Here is a 17097-nt window from a genome sequence, read left to right as displayed (position 1 = left end):
CACTTCAGGATTGTTCTGGTTCGTGCAGAATTACGATATCACAGGAAGCTCCACATTGCTATTCCAACAGCACCAGTTGGAATGTGCTGTCAGTGGAATGCGTAACGTGTAACTGCAGTCTTGGGCTCTATTAGGGAGGGAAGTTTAACTTGCTGCTGTGTGCTGGCTGGGGTTCAGTGCATCGATCTGCTAGAGAGCGTGGGTTTATATTTTAGAGATCTGATTATAGCAAACAGCTTTATGAAGTGTGCAGCCTGCAGCCCAAGTGCTTTACAAAGACTGGCCGTCAGTTTATGGAGAAAGTGTATTAGTTTCAAAGTGTGAGCCTGCTTCCCTTTGGGTAAAAGGAACCATCCAGATTATTCTTACGACTTGTTTGTGCTCATCAAGAGAGAAGGAGCTTTGCCTCACTATTTACAGTATGAGTACTTCAGTTAAAATATTTCATAATCTTTGCTTATCCATAATGGCCAAACATATCTGTATAACCAAAATGTTTCATATGACATATTTCTCCAAAGTTTTCTATTAAATTCAAAATTCAGTAGTTTTCTTGAAAGTTAAAGACATTTACTTGAGTGTTGCTGAAAACCTGTTTAACAGAGTTGGTTTACAGAGACTGCTGTGATGAGGGTACTTCAGAAAAATGTAAAATTAGTCTTCTGAATTGGTATTTAATCTCTGTGCATTTTAGTATGTACTATTATATTCCTGAGGAAATTTGGATGACATTTTTATACAGCAGAGTCCAAATAATGTTATAAGAGTTTTTAGTTCCAATTCTTTTTTTCTTATTCCTAGTATTTGCACAAGCTTTTCAAAAGAGATCACCATAAAGGACAACGATATCATGAGAAACAGATCAGTCTTTATGCTGAATACGATCGTCCAAATTTACTACCATTTCTCAGAGACAGCACACACTGTCCACTAGAGAAGGTAAGCCCCCCAAGACGTAAAAACAAGTCTTTCATTTTTATGTCATTTGTAGTCTGGTAAATTTGTAAATGTGTCTGGTACTGCCCTCTACTGCCAAAAGGAGGAATCCCTTGAATTTGTGATCACCTGCAGAAGTGATGCACCCACAGCTGGCTGATAGCTGAGACCTCTTAGCTCAGAAGGCAGAAATTGTGGTTATTTTTAATGCAAAATTCCCAGATTTGCACTTGATGCATACCTAAAGCATATCCATGCATCAGTACCTGACCTGATTAAACAGTGGGTTGTGGTTGCAAGAAATCAAGGCTTGTTTTGAAGAACCTAAAGCTACTCAGTGTCAGATCTTGAAAAATGAATAACTGTAACTGGACTTTGTGTTCTAAAGTCCTAAGTTGCTTTCCAGTAGTTTACACAATGTAACAGTCACTAAACTATCAGAGCAAAAAGTGTTTTGATATTGTACTTCTGCTAGTAGACTTGGAGTTTTACAAAGTATGGTGTTGCCACCTTCTTTAACCTTTTTATGTTTTCCCCTCCGTGATCTTTCTCATCAGACAAAAGCTAAACAAACTGATGATGGTCATATTTCGACTGTGTGTTTTTTGTTTTTGTTTTTGTTTGTTTTGTTTTTGTTCTTGTTTTTTTGTTTTGTTTTGTTTTGTTTTGTTTTGTTTTTTACCCTTCTAGTATTAAGGTGAGCAGAATGGAAATTTGAGTTTTCCTCTTCAGTTGGGTCATTCTTTTATTATTTGTGGTTTTGCTGTTAAGCTCTGCTCTGCTCAGCCATTCTGAAATGTTTCCTCTCTGTGTGCAATATAATGATGATACCAGTGGAATAGTTTAAATGTAGTATCAAATATTGCATTTTACATGGTTAACACTCTAAACAGAACCAGTAGCATTCTTAGCACTTTCTCTTATTTTGCTTGCTTTTTGTAAACTGTCAGTCGTCTTTTCTGCAATAGGAACACTGGAAAATACTGTGTTATCCTTGCAGCCTTGGTCTTTGAAAATAACCAAAAGCCTAGGTTGTCTCAGTGATCTTTCTAGACAATGAGCCTGAGAGGTTTCCAGCTAGAGACTTTTGTCAGTGATGCTTGCTTTTTTAACAGTGATTCTCTCTAGCTTTTGTCTACCGTATAATTTGCATAATCATGGTTTTATGTATCAAAACTTACCTGCACTAATTTTTCTTTTTGATGCAAACTAATTTTAGTTATTCCAGATCCAATCACCTATATTCAGTGATGGGTGATACAGAAAAGTGTAGTGCATAAATGAAGATAGCACATGATATTAGAAAAAGAGTTACTTTAACCTTATGTTAAAACATGAATATGTTTCAGTAAGAAAGAAGCTAAGGAAGAGAGGAAGGATACCAACGAAGTACAAATCTTAACTGAATTTACTTTTGCTGATAATCTATAATTATACTTCTTACCCTATATATCATATAATAATGCTTTTTGCCACATACAGATCTTTGCTCCAAGGAAATAAAAGGGGAAAAATTATTTTCCAGGTGCCCATATCTTCAATTCCTGTTAAGCAGATTCCAGCGCTGTGTAAAAATTGACAAAAGAAAAAAAAATAATAATAAAAAAAAAACACTTTATAATGAACAAATTCACACTTACTGTTGTCATAAATAAATGATAAACCACGCAAAAATAAATCATTCCTGTTCTATAAAAGTAAGTCACTGTTATTCAAGTTTAGTTTAGCAACTGTTTTATAAAACAAACTGAAAGAGAAGTATGGTTGTTCCCTATTTTCCTCTAGAGGGAGCATGACAGTCAGTAAATGTGCAGCTCCTGGAAATACTGAATACCTGATACTTCGTACTTTAACCTCTAAGCGGAGAGAAAAAAAGATTGTCAGATGTGTTTATAATATATTCATTACTAGTTATGGATAGCTACAAAGCCTCCAAAGTATCTAGTTGAGAAATCATTACCCCTGCTCTGAAGTTCATTGTGTGTTTCTTTAATTTGTGGAGTAACCCATCTGAAACAATTTGAGAATGGAAGGAAGAGTTAATTCCTACCTATATCTTCAGCTGTAGCTGTATCTTATCAACTTACATTTTTTATTTCCAAGTATAACTGTCTTTATTGGTGAACGTTCGTAGCAACACCATCAATCTTGAGTTTGCTTTCTGCTACAAGATTGGAAACAGACATGGCATCATTTATAGCATATCCAGCCCTTCAGTTACTAAAAACTCTTTGGTAATCAGTTTGGTAATTTTAGTAATTGTGGTTTTGGTCAACTATGCACAAGTTTTGTAACTGCTCATGGCATTGGCTCTGACGTCTTTAAACCAAATTTACAATAAATGCTTTCATGCTTGGATTAGATTGTTTTTTGTTTTGTTGTCTTTGAGGTTGTTCACAAAAAATTTTGAGGTTTCTCTCCCCAAGCCATTCTGGTTACCCTGTGGGTATGTACAGATGTACATTCATTGTGTTAACAATGAATGTCAAGTAGACCTCCATCACTAGAGACCTCATAAGTCCACCTGCAGGAAAAAAAGTCTTGCCAGTAGATAACCTTAATGCTTTTGGATTAGCCAACTTCTGGAAGCAGAAAGAAGTTGCCAGTAGATTTAAAGCTAGGGATTGACAAAATCCAGACTCAAATGCGCATCCTGTCTCCAGACTTATTTTAGAGAAAAATCAAAAAATGCTATGGAGTTTCTCCTTTTAATTAATGCCAGAGGACCTGACAGTACTTATTAAGGGAGCTCTATTCCTGTCAAAATGAGTAATGCAACTTCATGGAAAAGTATCCTTTAGTCTCTTGTAGCATTGATGATCAATAAAATATCATGTTACATGGTTCCCTGTTTTCTCTTTCCCTCCTCCCTTCTCTTAAATTCAAGGCTCTAGAGATCTGCCAACAGAGGAACTTTGTAGAAGAGACGGTCTATCTTCTGAGTAAGTAACTTTTGCTGTGATAAAATATAACATGCATTTAATCTTGTTATAAAGTTTAACCTGTGAAAATATGTGAGGTATTGTCTACAGTCATTTAACTTGCTTTCCCAAAGACAAAGCTGGTATATAGTCAATAGAACCAGATAACATGCTTTAGAAAATAAAACAAAGCACTGGATTATTTGTATGATGTCTTACATTCATGTATTGTGTTATTGTGTTTCTGGTTTGTTGTTTTTCTGTTTGTTTGTTTTTTTTGTTGCTCTTTTTGTGTTTTTTGTTTGTTTGTTTGTTTTGAAGTTTTGTGTTGGTGTGTTCTGGAGAGAAAGGTTATGGGGGCAGGAATTGTTTATTTTTGTGATGATCTGCAAGATCATCAGTAAAGTAATCCTATCTGTTTGAAGGGAGGGGACAAATAAAACAGATGTTTTGCTCTGTATGCATCTCAGAAGCTTAGTATTATCTTTCGCTGCGGTGGAAGATTTGCTTATGTTGCTTTTTTTGTGTGTTTATTTTATTTTTTTTTTTTAATAAAGTTAATTTTAAACTGTTTAAATTTAAATTTAGATTGTTAGCTTCCTCAGCAGGACAAGGTATCTGCATCTAAATGGGAGACATTGTATGACTCTAAGATTTTTATGTGTTAGTCACAAAAAGAATGGAAAACATTTATTATTGACATAATCAATTTTTGTTTAAATAAGAAAGTTCTGTGGACCATTTGAAAACAGAGTAGGATTTACTTAAAGAACAGTTCAGAGTTTATACTACTACTTCCTCTTTCTGTCATTTTTCATGGGTGTAGGCTGCACTATACTTAGGGCAAGTTAAGTGTGTCCATGGAGGCTCTTAACAGGGGGTAACTCATGTTAGAGTTTACATGCACACATACACACGCACACTCGACCTTATATCAGATGTTGCTGACATTTAGAACCCCTGATACAACCCAACACATCCTTAAGAAAGTCTCTGGGTCCCAGCCCAGCAAAGTATTTGAGCCCATGTTCAGGTTATACTGACTGCTCTGGGATTAGCATACCTTTCGTCAAATTAGATTAGATTAGGTCTTGAATTCATCTGAGGAAACTTCACACTTACAAAATTTGTATGGAAAGAGCACTACAAGCTTCTTAAGTGCTTATCAATGCTTAGTACTTTAGGATTTATAATCTCTTTACTTATTCTATTCTTCTAGGTAGAATGGGCAATAGCCGCAGTGCCTTGAAGATGATAATGGAAGAACTGCAAGATGTAGATAAAGCTATTGAATTTGCCAAGGAACAAGATGATGGAGAACTTTGGGAAGATCTAATTTTATATTCTATTGACAAACCACGTAAGCAGAATAGTTTCTTAGCAGCCTTGCATTTGTATTTTTTGTGAAATGCTATTGCAGGTGAAGGATTGAATTATCCACACGTGTTAACAAAGGTGTTTATGGATAGCCAGGGAGGTGTTTTGGTTTGTGGAGCATGCCATAGCTGTCCTGGGCATAAAAATGTCCAGTAAGGCAGCATGTAGGCATGCTACAGAATGAGTACTTAGGGATTTAACACTTGACTAAGCTCTGCATAGTTATGTCCTTACATCAAGTTAAGGAGAGAATGGTGCTTTTAATTTGGCAGTATATGAAGCTTTATTTTTAGACACGTTCAAAACATAGTCAGCAGGCTTGATGAGGATGTTGTGTAGTCTGTTTATTACAGCTGCTTCCCTTTGAAATTCTGAAAATGAAGAGCATACACCTGTCTGCCCCTCAATAAAATAACTATGTTGTTTTGTTTCGGTGGCACAAAGATAAGATCTGCAATAACAAGAGTATTTTTGCTCTTCATGATATGGATGTCTACTCTACTTTAAAGTTCAGATGGAATCAGAATCTGTCAGAATCTCCTAAACAGCAATCAGTTTTGTTTAGGAGGGAGATTCAGAATTCTTATGACTGGGAAAATAGAAAACTGTTTTAACTATCCTGCTAGTTTTACAACCTCTTCTGGTGCTTTAAATTAAGACTGTGAAATCTCTGTTGGGATCTCTTTATCTAAAGGATCGCATGTCTTATAGAATTAATATCAGAATATATATCTTTTCATCACTTGACCACTAATTCTGACAAGCAACAGCGAACAAAATCTGTTATTCCTTTAGAATAATAGCCTCTCGTGGCACAGCTTTGTGGCATTCCCACACATACTGTCATCGGTTACCAGGGAAAAGAGACCAGCACCTCCCTCTCCACTTCTGCTGCTCAGAAAGTTGTAGCAAGCAATAAGGTTGCCTCTTAGTCTGTTTTGAAGTTCATCCTTCCAGTGTTCCATTTAGCCAGTTGCACTTCAAAAAATTAGACTTTTGCATCACACTTTTCACTGCTGAGAAACACGTTCCCTAGGAGTTAGGTTAAATACTTACAAATATGTTTTTTAACCCTGTAATTAAGTATGGAATATTTAAATAATGAAGTTAATTTTCTGTTTACACAAGTGCCATTTTTATTGAGTTGAAATGTGTTATTTAGTCGTGTTTTTGATGACTTGAGCTGGATACTCTAGTATCTCTTTTCCAGATAGCCTAGGAGTTCTGTGAATTGCCAAACTCTTGTGTCTTCCTCTTCCCCAAAGGCCTATTTTCAAGTGAATAAAACTGCAAGAAAGATGTAAAGGCTATATAAAAGAGGCTTAATGCTATCTCTCAGTATAGAACTGTCATAGAAACAATCAAAGCCTCTAGCTGTCACTGAAACATCCTTTGATCAAGTGTTTGCCTGGATTTTTATCTTAATTTACTTGTATCTTGGTTTTCACAGCTTTTATTACTGGTTTGTTGAACAATATTGGAACACATGTTGATCCCATTCTTTTGATCCACCGCATTAAGGAAGGGATGGAGATTCCTAATTTGAGAGACTCTCTAGTGAAAATTCTTCAGGATTACAACTTGCAGGTAAATGTTGCATTCTTACTGTGATAATCATTTTCAAAAAGACAAAAAAAAAGAAAGGAAAGGAAAGGAAAAAGGAAAAAGGAAAAAGGAAAAAGGAAAAAGGAAAAAGGAAACCACTTCGCTACCGAGTAGCATGATAAATGGTTATCCTGAAGGCTTGTTCATTTTGTTTGGGTAAGTAGAAATGTTGAAACCTTGGATGATATAGGTATTTCTTTTAGATCATGACTTTGAGTATTTCAAAGAAGCATTTTAAGTGTCTTGTTCCCCTACACATCTGTAATGTGCAAGGAGGTACTCCGGATAGACAGGTACACGTCTGTATGTACTGCATGTTGTAGCATTATTTACAGGTTTTTCATTGACTTCATTAGATACTACTATCCTTCCAAAACAATGCTAAATTACATTCTGCGTTTAAACAGTTGCATGTTAATCTTGTTGCTGTCAGTACCCTGCTGCTTGCAGTGCTGATGCCACTGTTGCTGCATTCTGTGGAAATCAAAATGGAACATTTTGTACGTCTGCACACAGTGATTTTGCCTATATGTGGAGTATGTTGGTGGCTTCATACAAGACTAATGAAGTTGGTCACATTTTGGGGAGGAAAGAATCTTTTTTATCTACAGATAGCTTTTAACAAAATTACTTTGGGATTAAAAGGATCTATTTAACCTCTAGAGCAGTATATAAAATTATTTGCTCTTAGCATTGAAACGCTTTATGGATTTTAAGTTAAATTCATTTTAAAGTAGATTTGGATAGCTCTGGGGCTAAAATTTATACCTCTTAGGAGTAATAGAAATCAGGGAAGCTTAAAGTAAATTGTGCTTGGCTTGCTTGTACAATAGCAAAACAATATAGCAAAAAAAAAAAAAAGAGAGAAGGAAGGAAATTAAAGTGACTATTTTTCTTTACAGAAATTAAAGCTATAGCTTAAAATAAGACTGCTCCTGAAGTGTTACAGGAATGTAAAGTGCACCGTTACAAACAGATGGTGTGTCTACACTGAAATTTAAAGATGCAATCGCAGCTCTTGAACATGCTCACCTAAGTATCTTTATGTTGGCAAGCTCAGTTTTTGATAGCAGAACCATTTTTGCATTAAGCATGTGCTTCATGATACGGCTAGACCTTCATATAAATGTCTTAAGCAGCCTTTCCTAGCAGACGGCAATTCCACCCTCACTTCGTCATTACTACTGCTGCCTCATTAGCTGTTTCAAAGCTAGTCTTTGGTGTGTTGGCATGATGCCTGGTCACACCTCTTTGCATCATGTTTTGCAGGTTCCTGCTGTGGAATGTATGTCCTCTATTCTGGCCTGAGACAACTCCTTTCAAATTCCTGATTTGTATTACCTAATGTACCAGCCACTTCAAACTTGTATAGTGATCCAAATTTTTTTGGTTAGGACTTTGTGTGATCTCTTCAGATCACCAGTTTTGTACGTGCGTGAGTCTCATCTTTCCCATTTTCAAAGGCAAAAAGGAAAATCTTGTGCCAAGAACCACAAAGCAGGAGAATAAGTGAAGTTAGAACCCATTGCTTGGTTTGCAAGTCACTGCCAAATGTGAAAACTGTGCTGATCTTGTCATAACATCAGCTCCCAAAAAGTATTGCAGCTGTGCCTTTCTATTATTTAATTGTGACCTCCTTTTGCAAGCCCTGGTAAGATTGTTTTATGCAAAACTGTACTTACGCAAGTATTCAGGTACAAATTTCCTATTATGCTCCTAAATTTCTGTAGCAGTAAACATTTCATTAGATGTGATTTGAAATGTAGGTATGAGCTAAAAGCAGTGCTTTAGACAGACTTTCTCCCTTTGAAAACAATTATTTACATGACAACAAAATTAAGTGAATCAAATTGAATGGCTGCCAAATCATGCCATATGTAGCTTGCACTGTGCATTAGCGAATCCAGTAAGGAAGTCTAGTAATGCAATAAAATTTGTTGTAACTTCTTTTTTAATCTGGCATCTTCCCTGAATAATGTAAGTTTTTATTAAAGTTAGTATATTGCAGATTGATCAGTTCAGTTTAACATTTTATCGCCCATTAGAGGAACTGCTGCAACTGTTTTATGTAGGTATTCTAATATTACTTCCCCTCCACCCCAGTTTTAAAATATAAAATCAATTCATTTAGATTCATTACCTCTAGGTTTTATGGATTAGCCATTTTACTCAAATGTTTACTCAAATGATACCTACCGTAAGTTCACCTCAGCTCTAAAGTAATGTGGATAACTTACACCTGTGTGAAGGAGCTAATGTTTGCTGCCAAACAAACATGGCACTAAGATAGGATTAGGTATTCTATTGGATAAAAATAAGATGCTAATCATGTGAGACTTTGATCTTAGACCATAAGTTCAAATAAGTATCACTAATTTACTTCTGCTGTGGAGCTACAGCTCTGCTTTACAAGTAGGGGTCTATCAGCTACCTTATTATTTTTATCAGAATGCCCATTTTTATTTTCCCATTTCAGGAAATGCAGTTTTGCACAACCTAAAGCTGAGCATAGGCCTGAGTATTTTCCTAAACAGTGTCAGACTTAAGCACTTCATTCAAGTGTTTTTCTGAACTGGGAATAAAACTACAGATAGTTATTGCCTTTATTTCCCCTTCCCTTCCTAAGGATCATTTTTTATGTTTTCTATTTGTCATCTTCAAAGTTAATGTATTAAAACAACAACAGATAATTGGGTGCCACTGATATTTTATAGTGATGAAGTTTACTGACTGCTGAAACAATAGCAATTTTAGTGTTCTTGTACAGTAACATTGACAAAGTTATGAAGACATAGTAAAAACAAAGTTACAGTTGTCTGCATTTCAACAGGAGTAGTTACTAAGAGTAGTCTAAAACTTTTTTTTTTATTTAACTCCTGCAATCTAGTTCTTCAGTGCCATAAATTTGTAGATAAAATAGGCCATGGACTACTTCCTTTTAATTTATAAACTTCAGAAGATATGTTCTCTTAAGTAGGGATATGCATAATTAGTAGAAATAACATGTACCTAGTTCATTTTTTTAACAGTCAACATTTCCAACATAACTAAATACCATTCAAATCTCTGACAGGCTAACTGTATTGAGCCAAGACATACTGATATCCTGGCAAAAGCTTAATACTTTTCATCTTTATTGTTTGCATTTAAAAGGGCTTTCAAAGGCAAAGAATCAAAACTTAGATATCTCCGTACAATTGAAAAGTTGTCAAGATAAAGTTGTGGTTTTAAGAACTGACTTTTATATTTTATATATCACATATATCAGAACACCAGCCAGCTGTATTGTCTTTTTTATCCAACAGTCCTTAAATTCTTTAAATCTGCAAGTTCGTTTTTCCTACTGAAAGTCAGGATTCAGTCAGAATCATTTTTTTTTTTACAGTCTTCTGGAGTCAAACTCTATTTAACTGGACCTCCTATATAAGAACACCTTCACTGGGGGAAAAAATAAAACAAAATTACAAAAAAAAAAAAAAAAAAAAGGTTCTGAGACTCAATAAGTTATAATACTCTTCGTCAACAGTGAAATATTTGAATGTGGGAGGAATGCTTTCTCCTGGGATATCGAACTTGTCTTCAGTCTGTAATGTGTAAACTCTTGTCAAAAGGCATTTCGTAGACACAGATTTTTAGTCTGGTGCCTGTTTTTCTATTTCACATTCCAAGGTATCATTAGTAAGAACAGGTCAGGATCTGCTGATAGTGATTTAGGCTTCTAAATGAGGGATGGACAGCCAGCTTCATGCTCTTGCAGCCCAAAGCTCTGCAGTTTGAAGACCATCCTGAAAATGCAGGTAGTTTGCTACTTGCTTTTAAGTAAGCATGGTATTTGCCTGTTTTGAGCCCCTTGAATGAAATGGATGCATACAGCTTAGGCTTGATCAGCACCAAAAGATATCATTGTTCTGGTGTAATCTACTTTCCACACTTAGTGATGGTACTTTTCTTAGACTCATACATGTCCTCTGTTCCCATTAGGACTTCACCAGTGCAATTATTTTTTAAAGATCCCTTAGCCAACAGAGTGAGGTCAGTATTGCTTTTATGTGAAAATTGTAGCAAAATTGATGTTTACTAGGATTTCTGTGGAAAGCAAAAATTCTTTTTTTTTTTTCTCAATGAAACTAGTGCTATTGGTTTTGTTTTATTTTTCTATATACATCATTTTTGGACAGAAATTAATCAGTATTACAGTGATTTAGTCGTAACAAAGACTTTCTCTCTCTAATGTGTAGTCAGTCTTTGTATTTGCCTTTATTATTCACTTCTCTGGGAATTAAATTGGAAAGGAATATGAAACTGTTCCTGTGTTCAAGTCTCTGCTATCTGATCTCACAGTGGTTTTAACTTAGCAATTAGGAATCTGGGAAACTTTCTTAAAGTAAATCATGTAATCATGCTCCAGGTCTGTAGTTTCTATAGTTGCTCTATCACACTTCTCTCTCACAGAGAAGGCTGATATAAGAAGTCCCTTATCTGTACACTGGTGTGTTAGCCGTAACTCTGTTACATTTTCTGAATTTATAAAATAAGAATCTTTTCAGCTTCTGTCTATACCTGAGTGAAATATGCAAAAAGCTTGTATTGTTGGAAGAGATGCAAACACCTCCCTCATTTCAGAACAATGTGCCTAATTTCTGAACCTTTTTTGACAATTTTTAGAAAAAGACTTCAAAATATGTAGGTATTCTAATATTACTTCCCCTCCACCCCAGTTTTAAAATATAAAATCAATTCATAGGTTTTATGGATTAGCCATTTTACTCAAATGTTACTAGTTTAAACATGGATTAAACCTGCAGTAACTCTCTGATGTATAACTGGGGCTGTCCATCCATAATTCTTCCATTCCTATCATTCATGTCTGTCCATTCACAACAGAGGTTATGAACTAACAGACATCATTGATAATCTGATGAACACTGATTGAAAGAGCATCTGGAAAAGCTGTTAGGCTGTTCTGAATACAAATAAGCTGCTGTTCAGACACCTCGGAGGCACTAGGGGGCAGATGGCAGCTTGCGCAGTGGGATGCCTGCTTCTTGGTCATAATGACTAAAAATAACACACTTTTGATTGGTTTGTGACGCATTTTGGAAGCAATTAAGTAATTGTCCTTGAGAAACTTGGGTTTGGTTGAGAGCTAAGCTGAAGCAAGGCCTGAATGTGTTTCTTGTGCTTCAGGTATACCCTTCTGCATACTGCAATGGTTTCCTTTAAAGATAATATTAGACATATGTAAATCAGGACTTTCTAAATTTTCATGGCTTGTGGTTTTCATTCTGCAGTAGCACCTTCTCTAGCATAGCCAGAAAATCAGATTCTTTACCTCAATAAATGATTTGGTTGCAGATGTTTTCATTAATTTAGTGAAGTAATATATCCACTTAAAACCTCTTCATTCTCTAGCCTTAACATATTGTCCTAATTGTGTTTATGGTCCTATGCTTTTTTAAGGGTAAAATATTTCATTTTCATAATACTTTTTTCCAAAGTCTCCTGTAGTACAAATAATCAGGAGAAACAGATGAACTGTTTATAACACTTTATGACACTTTATAACACTTTTTAACACCTCTTTATAACACTTTTTTTTTTTGTAGATTTGCTCAGATTAAAATTGATTGTGAACCTTTTTGAAAACATTTTTCAGAACAATTACAGTCTTGGAAAACAAATTTCCAAACATCAATTTAGTATGTGGTGGATGGAAGAAAACTTTCACAAGTTTTAATTTGGGTTTGTCATATTTTCATGAACTTTCCTTACTATGCATTGGGAAATAATGCTCTATATAATTTTGATGCCCTTTTTGTGTTTCACAACATTGACAGACAATGACATGTCAATCTAATGTAAAATACTGAATAAGTTTGGAAAAAAAAAAAAAAAAAGGAATTTAAGACTTTTGCTAAGGAGGAACAAACTCCAGATCTTACATTAATTGCTTGGGCTTTTTTAATATGGTTTACTAAATGACACCTCAGTAGGAAATACAGATGAACAAAATATATTTGGAATTACTGTTTTTTGGAAAGGTTTTATGTTTAGTAAATGCCTTTCCTAAGGTAAGTAGGGAAGGTTTGGGTGGAGAAAGTTTTGAAATGGTTTAGAGACCATTTCTGAGGGACAATGTAAAAAAACGTCTCTCAGTTTTATTTTCTTAAGAGCAGTTCAGTGGAAGACTGTCGTAATTTACAACAGTAGTATGTTTGCAAAGGATTTTATATTTATTTAAATGTGTTTTTTTCATTGAAATAGAGGTGGTCATAGCAGGAGGTTCCTCTTTTCCTCCTTTCCTTTTTGCCTCCACTGCTAAAGATATAATTGCTTGAACATTTCTTGTGCTTTCTATAACAGCAAAACCCCATAGGTGACTTGCCAAAGTAGTTGCTATGCCCATCTACTCAATAACTGCTGTATTTTGTGTTCTTTGCACAATAGATCTTGCTGCGGGAAGGTTGCAAGAAGATACTTGTTGCCGACTCTCTTTCTTTGTTGAAGAAAATGCATCGAACTCAAATGAAGGGTGTTCTAGTGGATGGTGGGTACAGAAGAAACGTGGTGACTTTCAAGGTTTTCAAGTCTTTTACTTGGTTTATAAACCTAAGCCACATGACAGTCCATTTGGAAGCTGACAGAAATGCCTGAGTATTATACCTTATTTGTAGAGTACAGTAGGGTGTTAGCTGCTTTCCCTTTCACAAAGAAAGCACTTGTATTGCAAAAACAAGACCCAGCATGCAGCTTTTCACTTTCTTAGTCTCGGCATAGCCAGTAATACATTGTGTCCTGAAGTCTGTAACAATGGAAAATGCTGTTCAGTGCCAAAACAGTCAGGTAATAATAAGCTGCAACAAGATAGTTTTTAGAAATAGTTGAAAATGTTTTACAGGGTGCTAATTGTGTACGCAAAAAGTTCTGTGATTCATGCAAGATGTGTGTTAATGCCATGAGGCAAAAGCTTACAGAAACACAGAAGACCGGAGCTTCTGCTAGAAAGCACTGCAGAGAAATCAGGAACCCATCTTGTGCTGCTTTTTTTTTTTTGGAGTTTGCCTTGTGCCTCTACAGCCCTGTTATTAGTCTAGCTCCTGCACTTCTGCCTGCACCAAAATCATAGGAATGAAACATTTTAATAGAAATACTGCTTTAGTACTGCTATTTAATTTTTAATAATCTGTGGTAGGTATCTTAAGGAAATACTTTAAGATCAAGATCCATTTCTGTAATAGCAATATATTAATGCCCGCTTTATTAAAAGGAGAAAAAAAAAAGTAAACATGGAGTATGTTAATAAAGTTGTTACAAATGTATACAATTTATTTATTTTTTTTTTTATTTTTTTCCCCAGAAGAGAATATCTGTGAGTCATGCCTTTCTCCAATACTTCCTTCAGGTAGGATGCTTTTCTGGAAGAGTAAGAAACCCATCTATTTTTATATTCGAAGAGGAGCTACTGTTTGCTGTTATTCATAGAAACGTGTAATACTCTTCCCTTGGTAATCACTGTGTAAATTTCAGTCTCCTGTGCAAACCTTGCTGTTGAATTCCAGTGTGGGAATAGAGTGTAATTTGAACATTTTTGTTGTAGTAATGTAGACATGACTTGATGTATACACCGTGTGTATAATGGAATGGGGGTGTGTACAGCTACAGTCACTGAATTCTTTGTTTCATTGTCCTCTTGTAATGGATTTACTTTTCTTTTTCCCAGATGCATCCAAGTCCTTCAATGTGGTAGTGTTCCACTGCAGACACATGTTTCACAAAGAGTGTCTCCCAGTATCTAACACAGTAAGGAACTAGCTTACTATCTCTGTCACCTTTGCCAAAGACAAAAGGACAAATCATATCTCCTTTTCTCATTTGTGGAGAAGGGCATGGCTCTATCAGGAATTATAATACAATTACAGTAATTATTTATGATGGTACGTTATAATAGAATGTGAATAGGGAAAAGATGTGTTGGGCCACTGCAACCCATGTGCAATTTAAGTATGTGCAATTTAAAAAGAAATTACTGCTGTTTGAGAAGTACATTATCAATTTCTTCAGTCTGAATGGGCAACACAACTTTGAGTCATACAGAAAATATGACATGGTTGAATGTTTATTAGTTCTTTTCTATTGCAACAGCTTAAGTATGTTTAATTAAATAAAAGAATAAGATATTTTTTCAGGTGATTTTTATTATATGATCCCGATCCCAATTTGTGTTTCAGAAAGCAAATATTTAAATATCTTTGCAATTATTTTTATGCTTAGAATGTTTTTCTTCAGTAGGGAAATATTTTTTTTTCCAATGAAAACAAAGTAATTTCTAGATATAACCATGTTGGAATTTAGAAATGAAAGCATCAGAATAGTACTAAAATCAAAAAGGAAATGGGATTTAAGATTTGCTGATTCTGTTTCTCTCTGAAAATGAGCATCTATTTAAGTCACTTTGAGTCACCACAAAGTGACCAAGCAGAGTGCTTATAGCCATAGCTTGTATACTTAAATTATTATAACTTTAATGAATATTAGATAGCTTGCACAAGAAAGCCCACCAACTATTATCTATTCAAATAATATTTACCACAAATGTGACTATCTCACAAATAATCTAAAATTTATCTAGCAATCACAGTAGGCTGAGACAGGGATGGGACTGGGTAACTCATCAAATGTGATTTTTTAAATGTGACATATTACATAGTATTTATTTTACATATTAATATAAAGGTATCTGTCCATATCTGAAACAAATTCGCCACTGCTACAGTATTTCTTGGCCTTAGACAGCCAGTTGTGTTACTGATACTTGGTTACTGGTGATGTAGGAAAAGGAAAGTAGTGCGTGCATAAAGCATCACAGAGGGCTAAACGCAGCAGTAAAAATGAGCGCTTATTTGATAGTAAATGGAAAGGTGTTCAGGTGTGACTGTGACTAAGACAACCAGTGGTCAGTGGAGCCAGCTAAGTGACTTAGTCTCTTCTTCATGTATGAAGATAATTAGCGACATTTTGAGTCTGTATTTTTCATCTTTGTTGTGGAGAGAATTTGACTTACTCACCTGGATAGTGGTGGTAATACAAGTGGCATGAGTGGTGTACGGCCCTCTGACTCCAAAACAACCTGTTTTGCCATGCTCCACTACGTCACCTTCCTAAACCTATCCATTAGTAGTATTTGTAGGGAACAGCCTGAGAGTGAATAGTGATACTGGGACAAACATTGGCAATTTTCATTCATCTTCCCACATTCTCTAAGAGGCTCTTGATTTCTTTTTTTGTTTCCAGGTATCTTCTGTCCAGTTCTGCAACATATGCAGTGCCAAACACCGAGGACCAGGAAGTGCAATCCTGGAGATGAAGAAATAGCAGTCCCCTTGTTCTACATGCCAGTCTGTGACACCAAATCTGTTAGGACCATGCAGAGCTACTGTAGTTTTTGTTTAGTTGTCACTTCTGTATATAATTCTGAATGTGATTTAAAACTGGTTTCTTTAAGTTATCCTGCTTACCAAGTACTTTCTGGAAAGAGGAGATGTGAAAATCTTTACTTAGGAACTCCTTGTTCTATAGTTCATATTCACTGTTCCTCTGCTCAGCTTGTTCATTACTTGACTCTGGAACAGAAAAAGGAAATAAAAAGGGGGAAAAAAAGTTTGGAGATTTGTGTTTGGTATCAGTTAAAGTGCTTCACATATTGGAAACATATCATGGTCATGTAAAGAAAGATGAATCACTGTGAATTCAGCTCACCAAACTACTGTAATCCAGATTTACTCTATTAGTGAACTGTTTAACTTCGGTGAGACCCATGAGGAGTCTTACTGCTTTCCATGGAGCTGCTTCAGGACTTGAAGGACTTGCTGACTGTGTACTGAATCATATATTAAATTAACAAACTTGTTAATTGTTAATTCCATGCATTGGGAACATACCCTTTTTGCATGGCAACACATTCATTTTGTTATAAACTGGTTATTTACTCAGTCTTCACAGTGCAGTAGTTTATGCAGTTATGTTTTTCTAGTATTAAACCCATCCAGAGACTTTATATTTTAATGTCAGCAGTAGGTCTTTACACTTATAAAGTAAGTGTAAATGTAGTATATGACTTCATTTAAATACAGAAAAAAATGCGGCCTTTCAAAAATGAGATAACCAAGATTTTCTTTTGTCCTTAGGAGCTCAAAAGAGGTAAGTTAAATAAGTCTCTTTGGATATGAACAAAAACACATTTATTTTTAATTTCATCATC

General features: G+C 35.3%; 1 protein-coding gene across 1 annotated transcript in view; it reads left to right on the top strand.

Annotated features, from left to right (window-relative positions):
• Nucleotides 1–16503, top strand: part of LOC311429188 (vacuolar protein sorting-associated protein 41 homolog) — a 51238-nt gene extending 34735 nt beyond the window's left edge. The window contains exons 15-22 of the mRNA XM_084540313.1: nt 802–939; nt 3824–3878; nt 5077–5217; nt 6685–6821; nt 13287–13386; nt 14197–14241; nt 14560–14639; nt 16131–16503. Of these exons, the coding sequence (XP_084396439.1) occupies nt 802–939; nt 3824–3878; nt 5077–5217; nt 6685–6821; nt 13287–13386; nt 14197–14241; nt 14560–14639; nt 16131–16211 (777 nt within the window). The 3' untranslated portion in view covers nt 16212–16503. The remainder of the gene's footprint in view (nt 1–801; nt 940–3823; nt 3879–5076; nt 5218–6684; nt 6822–13286; nt 13387–14196; nt 14242–14559; nt 14640–16130) is intronic.
• The last annotated feature ends 594 nt before the right edge of the window (nt 16504–17097 follow it).

Source organism: Aythya ferina (genome assembly GCF_964211825.1).
Source record: "Aythya ferina genome assembly, contig: HAP1_SCAFFOLD_412, whole genome shotgun sequence".
Taxonomy (NCBI): Eukaryota; Metazoa; Chordata; class Aves; order Anseriformes; family Anatidae; genus Aythya; species Aythya ferina.
This window is presented reverse-complemented; position numbering and strand designations above follow the sequence as displayed.